Here is a 9,051-nt window from a genome sequence, read left to right as displayed (position 1 = left end):
ATCGAGGCGGAATACAACATCTTGAGGTCCCTGTCCAACCACCCTAATGTGGTGAAGTTTTATGGCATGTTTTACAAGTCAGACAAGTTATCTGGTGGACAGCTTTGGCTAGTACTGGAGGTGAGCTCTTCATGACACATCTATTGTTTTCAGATGATGGAACATAATTCTAAATGCTAAAGCAAAGTGCTATTGGCTTTCATTTCTTTGTGCCTGTAAACAATGAAGATTTAAAATGAGTATGTGAAAGATTAAACATCTTATATGGCCATGGGGAAATAGACAAGTAGTAATGAAATAAGGCTCTGTCATGGCAACCCTTCCCTAAGTACTTTGATGCTATCACGCTGACAGATGATGCTGCGTTTCTTTCCCTAACTTGTATGGTGGGCTTGCCCTCCCCATGAATCATAATCTAGCTTGGTGAGTGATGTACGAGTCACCGGTGTTCTCTGTCTCCCTCCCAGCTGTGCAACGGCGGCTCTGTCACAGAACTCGTCAAGAGCCTGCTCATGCACGGCCAGCACCTGCAGGAGCCCGTTATCTCATACATCTTATGCAATGCTCTTTTGGTAAGGCAGCCCTCTGCAAAGCAGCTCATTTTAGGCAGGAGGTGGGTTGTAAACATGAGGAGAGCACACGATGAGCTGTGGAGACTCTACTATGTAGTTTGTATTGCTCAATTTTTAATGATTCCTGCTCTAATTTTTACAAATGATGAAAGCTATGACTGATTGATACATAGCACCTAGTGTTATATGTCCTCATACTTTAAAGGGTCTCCAGCATTTGCACAACAACCGGATCATTCATCGTGACGTCAAAGGAAACAACATCCTCCTGACAACTGATGGGGGCGTCAAACTGGTTGACTTTGGTAATTGCCTTTTAAACAACTAAATTTAGCCAAACCAGTTTTCTTCTAAAGAGGTAAATTAGTTATTTTTCTCATTTGTGTCCACAGAACTTGTTCACAGCATCTGTGTCTCTGATACACTGATTGTGAATACCAACACAAGTGAAGGATAAATCATTTTAAGTGTTGTGCAGTCTTTAGTCCCCCACTCACCATAACATCTTTTTATTTCATGGACCTTAGACTTAACCCAAGGCTATTATTATTCATTTAAATTGCATTATTTGATCCTTTGCATATTAAAAAAAAAGCTGCTATGGCAAATGACTTTGAATCACCCTCAGGCATGTTTATGTCCTCTGTGTCATGGAGATGAAGTGGACTCATGCTGATAAAAATCTGTCCTACATAATTTGAAATGATTAAGCCCACTGTTATTAGTGCTTGGCAGGTTGCCTGTCTAAATTAGAAGCCAGAATTTGAGTAATTCAAACATTTAGTGTCTTCTATAAATACTACTTTTAGTTTGAGGAAATTGGCACTGAGAATCTACATCAAGATTTAAAGAAAACTGAATTTTGCTTTTATGTTCTGCAGGTGTTTCAGCTCAACTGACCAGTGCACGATTGCGGAGGAACACATCAGTCGGCACACCGTTTTGGATGGCTCCTGAGGTAAAAGATTACACACACTTGTATTAAAATGAGCTTTAGTTCTGAACAACTGTTTAAAAACAGAAGAGCAATCTTTAAGTATTATACAAAAAGAAAGCAAAAGAGCACCTCAATTATTTCAGTGTGACTCTGTCCTCTGCATCATTGTGTATTCACCTCCTATTCTCCGCCACGGGAACAGCTCTCGAGGTTGCCTCAAGGTTAATAGCTGGGAGTCTGAGACCCCTCAGCTCACTGTTTGGCTGAAATGAGGTGCAGTGATTGGGTTAGTCGGGAGGGACCTCAGGACCAATTAGAATAAACTCAGCTGTAAAATGTAATGTCACTTATAATTATTGACTGTGAAAAGAGGAGTTCACACTACCAGCTTCTAAACTTGCAGCTTAAATGGGCTTTAAATGTACTCTGCAGGATTATTAGCAGTAAGCGAGTGAATTGAATAACAAAAAATGTCCTTCAGAGAAAAGCACATTGTTTTTTGCAATTGCAGCAATCTACATGATCTGTTCAGATGATCTCTGTTGTGTGATGTTGCCAGGTCATAGCCTGTGAACAGCAGTATGACTACTCGTATGACGCTCGCTGTGATGTGTGGTCACTTGGCATCACAGCCATTGAGCTGGCAGATGGAGATCCCCCGCTGGCTGAGATGCATCCAGTTAAAGCTCTCTTCAAGATCCCTCGGTGAGTCCAGTAGAGGGTGCTCCTACCACACAGCTGGAGGAAGCTCACACAAAGATGCTTAAATATCAGCATGAGAAACAGGCTGATATTTAAGAATCAATTGTATTAACATGCATTTGAAATTCCAATTGTCAGGAGGACAATGGAAAGGCAGAGTCGAGACAATAAAACGTATTGCTGGCTTTATGTGTACTATGGCTAAAATTTATGAAACAAAGAAGGCAAACAAATATATTTGTTTTTGTATTTCTTGTTAGAGCATTTTTATCAACTGAATTTTAACATTTTTATGACAATAAAAGATGCATGAGAAAGAAATATTTGGGCTTGAAATAAACACTGATTTAGCCAGTAAAAATATTCACTGTTAGAAACAGTGTGTGTCTGATGATCATAGTGGCTACACACGACTGACCTTCTGTTATCACCACAATCGTGCAATTATCTCTCAGTTAGCTAGAGATATGCCCTTCTGATTGCAATTTGCATTAGTGATTAGCTCCATTCACATTTAGAGAGATGAGGCTGTCACCTCCTCCCCAACACAATGTTCTCCCCTCCCTGCCAAGACGGAAGAGTATGCCTGGTATAGCAGAAATTACGCAAGCCAATGCACCATTTCATCAGCGCCAGATTTCACCCAGAATGCAGAATGATTAGAAGAGAGGGGCTGGCTGATGGTAGTATGTTTTTTTGGAAAATTCTTTCACACATTTACATTACCTTTTGAAAAGATTAGATGCTGCTGCCAGTTTGTTTTTGGGGGAGATTATTTTAGAAACTTACTGAAAGTCCTGAATGGTCTCTGGCAAGTTGCAACCATGTTTCTTTCTCCAGCATGGTGTCTTAATAGGAGGGGGGCCTGTGCATTTTTCTTGTAACATCTAGTTTATCTTGAATGTTTGACTTGTTTTAAATTAAATGGCTCAGCCTCTGTCCCAATCGAAATATGTATTTTGGCCCTCTGCCTTGAAATGGGACCCTAAAGGTTTTGCACTTGTGATATAAATCAGGGGAAATGTGTAGAGCCACTAAAGTGACTCTGTTAACACGTCATTTATCTAAGATATATTCCCCCCACCATTTCTACAGCACATCAGACAAATTCATGAGGAAACGCTCGTATGACTTCTGAATGGATTACTTTCTAAATAACAAAATGTGTTTCACCTTTGGGACTTTGATGGCGGTTCGAGTGATTTATGTTTAAATCAAAGGGATTCGTGTCGCAGGTTTTGGTGATTGCAGAGTCTGATTTATTTCTATTCATGTTAATACGTTGCAAACCATTACTGGAGGAGCAGTTTTTGAGGTATGTCCTTGGATAGTACATGTTTTATGAAAGCCATGTTTGCACTAAAACATGCAATAAGCATTTTCATCATTCTGATATTTTACGGTCACACGCAGTAATGTGTTTCCAGGCTAAAGGTTTCACTGTCATGTAGTTAAAGCCGACGATACAGACAAGATTAACAGCCTTCTTCTCTAAAACAAAATGAGATGATTAGAAAAACAAGAAGATAAATAAACGCACAAGTGTCATGTCATACTGTTTCTTGTATGTGCTGTTGGATAATTTCTCTTTTCTAAGTAAAGCTGTGATTGTTTTGTTGGCTTCTTTGGAAAGGGCCAGATAAATGAAGCGCCATCACCACTTCAACTCCTGAAGCTGGCAGTAAACGGCTGTTATGTCGCTATTTTAGTTGTCGGGGGAGATCGTCACAGGTGAAAATTATTCTTGTCGCAGCAGGCTATAAATGATAAGAGAAGCTCTGATGCCTGTCAGGGGACGCTGATGAGCTCAATGAATTAGGGTCACCTTGGTGCATTGTCTGTTTGTGCTTCAGAAATATCTCATGCTCAATGAGACGTGGCATATCAACACGTTCATGAACATGTTCAAAATCTCATGTAGAGTATTGTATTCATTTCTAAATTCAATGCAGAGTGTTTGTGATTTGTTTTTCAATCATTATCTTCTTTTTGGTGTAATTAAATATGATTGAGTGTGTTACATTGTGCATGACAGATATGTGATTTTCATGGTAGCCATGAATGAAGGTAATGGAGCATGTCAGAGGGTAAAGTTGTAAAATCATCAACTGCACAACTAATTACAGACGGTCGAGGCAAAGATGTTCTCTGATATTTAATATGCAGAAAGGTTAATTGCTTGAGCCAGTGTTCTCGGTGCTGTACAACCTCAGTGTCCAGTAAGTCGAAGCAGTGTGTAAAATGCATTGTAAAGGTTAGAGACAACGGGTAGCAGCTGCCAAGGTTGTGTTCTTTCATCCGCATCACTGTTGACATTATTGACATAAACGGTGTGTGTTTCTGTTTGAGGATAAACCAGGAACAGCAAGATAGAAGATGAAGTAAATGATATCTTGTCAAAGGAATTGAGAGCTAATGAGATCATGAGGCTTCAGGAGAAAGATCCAGACTGGTTTGCTGCTGCAGGACTGGAAAAACCTCAAATTTAAGTCTGTGGAGCAGCACAACCAGTGGTGAGGGAAATCAGCAGTGTTTGGTAGGTCACTGTACTTTAGACATGTGATGGCCCACTAGTTGCTTCTCTAATACATGTTTTAAAGTTGGTAATAAAGCTACAATATTTTCTATAAGTTGAAGATGTTTTTTTTTGTTTTTTTTTTTACACTTTTGACTTTCGAATTTTGCCTTGTATAAAAGGAGAACATTTTTTGCACAGATACTGTACACAGTACTTTGACTTATTTAATAATTTTATATATATAAATATGTGTGTTATTGTGGGTTTGTGTGTGTATGTATGTACAAAAATGTATGTAGTTTTTCCTGAGTACATACAAATCGTCATTATTGTGCCATGGCACATGTTTAAAAGTATGTCGATATCCAGTATGTCTATGTTCAGTTGTCATGTGACATTGCTTTAAAGCAAAACACAGATGTCGAACAATGCCCTAGGCCTGCCGTGAAAGCAAAAGTAATCAATTGTGAAGTCTTAAACTTGAGATGATGTAGGACAGACAACCTTTTGTTTTATCAATGTGTGTTATGAATATCTGCCTGCCATCAGAATGAGTCTGAAGAACAGACGGCAAGAGACAAGGTCAGAAATCTAAGGAGGTTTGGGAGGGGGAGGATTTGAAATGTTTTGAGGGATGTTCAGAAGTATTTCTAATGTCAGAATGCTACCAGGTTAGCAACATATATTTTTGGCAACGTATATTTTCAGATAATATTGTTAGCAATCATAATTTTTCAATTTTTTATGTCTTAACAACACATCTGGCAAAGAGAAGGTATGTCTATATCTGCCGGACACTGAAGTTGGTGCCAGTTGGTTATTGAAGCAAGCAGTTTCAATAACTGCTTGCTTGACGTACATGTAAGACATTGTGGCGAAGCACAACAGTATTAATTTATGGACATTAAAATGCGGTGGTAAGATGGAAGCAATGCACTGACCTTGTAAAAGTTATGAACTCTAAAGCTGTATTTGTTCTTGTGAATATGCACCTCAGTAAATTAAAAATCTAAACTTCAAGGTACCTAACAATGCGACTCGTCTGTGATGCTACATCTTTGAGGGAGATGTAAATTTCCTACCGGTAGTTGCCCAGACAGGATAACAGAAAAACTCAGTCAACCTGGCAGAAAAGTCAGGAGATCAGTGCTGTGAATATCAGCTCTGAATGTCAAGGGAAACCACCCAGGAGCATAACTAATTTCTAAGTTGAACAAGGTTTGGGGTCAACCAACACAGAGAAATTGTCATTGCTAAACTCAGAACCCATTAAAACATAACAAAACAAAAAAAAAAAAAAAGAAGTAAAAATAATTTTACTTCTGGATGCTCACAAAAGAAATTCTCAGATTTTTTTTTTTCCAATCGCAACAATATAATGATATATAAACTGTGTCCCACTGATGTTTCTTCTGGCTGCTGATTGTTTCTGGAGAAACGACTCAGTTTGACCTTTCTATGTTAAAAAAAAAAAAAAGAAAAAAAAAAAAGAATGCTGTTTGGATGGAATAAAGTAAGCATACACCTAAATGTCCCAGACTTCTTATCATCAGACTCTGACTCAGTCTGACATTGGCTGGTTGGATGACTTTCCAATCATGAATAAAGACTTTAATATCTCCACCTTTGATGCAGTTATCGTACAGCTCTCTGTGGTGTCCCGGACTGCAGCAGTGGCAATGTACCCGCCTAGGACATGATAAATGTTACCGTAGCGCTCTGTTGTTCATGCATGTATGCTCAAAGAAGTGAAGGTGCTGTAGCTGCAGTGATGGATGAGCTGAAATTATAAGTGTGTGGTCCATTCGCTGAATAAGTCTTTATTTTGCACACTTGTACTCTGACTCAGTCTAAGCTTAAATAATGGCGACTGGCTTTCTACTTTAAGAAACCATTTCCAGCTGCATTGTTCTTCTCACTATCTCATTCAAGTCTGCCTTGTTCTGTGCCTGTTTTTTTTTTTTTATTTGCTTGACTTTACTGATCACATTTACCTGGTAGAGAATTCAAATATGATTGGCAAACCAATAAATCATGTGATTGACCTGCCTCTTTCAGGAAATGCTTTATTACCCCAGATATTCTCATTAATAAAAGCAATTCCTGAAAAATGAGTCCTTTTTATTACTCCTTGTGGATGTCCACCACAGTATTTGTGGGGGGTGTAGCATTTAAAATTGTAATTCAGTCAATTTGGGAACCTGGAATAAAGAAAAAAAAAACCCTTAGTGACTTTACACACAAATAAGTTTTTACTTTTATTGGTCATTAACGTAATGAAAAAATAAAAAGGATGAGAAAATCCGTTCATGAATGCCACTTTTTGGTGTGTTTTGACAAAGGAAAAGTTTCTAAATCTAAGTGAAACAGCAGATTACAATATGTTGACATTTGCTTTATCAAAATAATTCCATAATTAAAAAAAATCTAATGAAATGTCAAATATAAAAATATACATTTCTATTCTCAACTCTGTCAGGTTTTATTAAACAGCAGACTTCAAAACTTAGCTTTTCAAAAATCTTGATGTATATTTCTATAATTAGACAGTAAAATGAGATGTGCTTTGATAATTTTTGTATTCTGCTTTTAGGTCTGGCACGTTTCCTAAGTGAACACTGACAGTCACTGAATTAAGTGCAGCTTAATCTAAATAATTTTTGGGAATCAAATGTGGAAGATGAAATGTTAATTCATGTACATTCAAATGATTGTATTGACATGTTGCCATAGCCTGTTTTTTTTTTTTTTGGTTTAGTTACAGCTATCATGAGCTGTTGACACCTTTCTGATTTAGCCTCAATCCAGTCGAGGAACGCCTGACAGAACAAGCACTGCCTGGACCTACATTTGAATAAGCCATGTGTGTTTACAAAATGAGCCAGCACTCAGATACTTAAAGACGAAATAAATAAGTAAATAACTGCCTGAATTTTCTAAGCACAATGAACACACATGACAGTGTTATCAGCAGTGTGCTGCTGTACAGACTTTGTAGTATATTAGCGGTATGGTACAACATCAAGGCGAGAACATGTCTTCAGGCTCACATTAGAGGTTGCATTGAAACAGTCAGTTGCTGGCTTTGATCTGCACTTTGGAAAGGATTGACTGTGTGAATTCTTATCAAAGACTCTGCTTACTTGGTACTGTGGAAAATGACAGATTTTGTACCCTAATATCCCCCTCTTGTATGATGGGGGGGGGGGGGGGGGGGGGGGGGGGGGGAATGTTATGTTATATATTGTAGCTATTTAATGTGTCAATGTTTGTCATGAACAAAATGAAATGCTATGAATATATTCTTGCCTTATACGTGTCCATTTTCTTTGTTTTACCTGCATGACAGCTTTGTGAACTAATTAAAGCAGGTAATAAATGATTCATCAGGTGTGGCACATGTAGTCTGACAGTAACAAAAAGCTTGGGCTACAGATGTCAGGCTGGCAGCTCCTTGTAAAGATGACTGCAGCCAGGGACTGTCCAGCCTTGGCTTCTCATACAGCCCTGCCTCCTGTCATCATGCACTGTTGAAAAGTGTTGGCCTCATTACAGATGGCCTCCGTAAATGCTGCTGACAGAGGTATAACTAGCTCCCATAACTTTTGGCTCCCAATGGCAGATGCTTGCTGCCAGACAGGAGAGGAACAGTTATCATTAGTCACTTTTTCTGTAGCTGCCATAGACCTGGACCTAGACCATCCTCTCCTCAGAGCTAGAAACTCTTATAGGAATCTGATGGCACACTTTGTCTACCCACTGTCATATGTCAAAAAACTCAAGAGACATGCTCGAAGTCTTTCCAACTTACAGCAATGGTTATGTAATCTTAATTGTGTTTTTAAAGTGTCTGTGTCTCATGTGTTGTCATTATTTTGTTTCAGAAATCCCTCACCAACATTACGAAGTCCAGATCAGTGGTGCAGAAGTTTCAACCATTTCATCAGTCAGTAAGTGTCCTCTAACTTCAGCTGTCAACCTTTATCCTGTTTTTAGCCTGTCTGTCAACCCTGAGGGTAATGAGGTAATTGAAATGCTGCTGATAAATATTTATTGTATGGTCTCATTTCTTTGAGGACTCTCTAAAAATAAAGACACAAAAATCATATTTTCGTGTTACCGTTGTAGAGTATGAAGCTCATGTGCATGTATGCAGTTAAAATTAGATGAAAATCAGGTAAAGATCAAGGATACGTTGCACCAGGCAGCAGTGCGCATGTAAACTTAGTGAAGACTGAAATGGGTAGTTTATGACCAGATTCTATCAACCCTCTTGTCTTTCTGTTCATTGACTTTCATCTGTGTAAATCTGCCATAGAGAA

General features: G+C 38.5%; 1 protein-coding gene across 1 annotated transcript in view; it reads left to right on the top strand.

Annotated features, from left to right (window-relative positions):
- Window positions 1-9,051, top strand: part of myo3b (myosin IIIB) — a gene marked incomplete at its 3' end in the record, with an annotated part of 52,620 nt that overhangs the window by 4,212 nt on the left and 39,357 nt on the right. The window contains exons 3-8 of the mRNA XM_079254694.1: window positions 1-120; window positions 468-572; window positions 778-877; window positions 1,454-1,530; window positions 2,069-2,214; window positions 8,614-8,679. The exon at window positions 1-120 is cut by the window's left edge and continues 15 nt beyond it. Of these exons, the coding sequence (XP_079110820.1) occupies window positions 1-120; window positions 468-572; window positions 778-877; window positions 1,454-1,530; window positions 2,069-2,214; window positions 8,614-8,679 (614 nt within the window). The remainder of the gene's footprint in view (window positions 121-467; window positions 573-777; window positions 878-1,453; window positions 1,531-2,068; window positions 2,215-8,613; window positions 8,680-9,051) is intronic.

This window comes from Telmatherina bonti (assembly GCF_933228915.1).
Source record: "Telmatherina bonti genome assembly, chromosome: 15".
Lineage (NCBI taxonomy): Eukaryota > Metazoa > Chordata > Actinopteri > Atheriniformes > Telmatherinidae > Telmatherina > Telmatherina bonti.
This window is presented reverse-complemented; position numbering and strand designations above follow the sequence as displayed.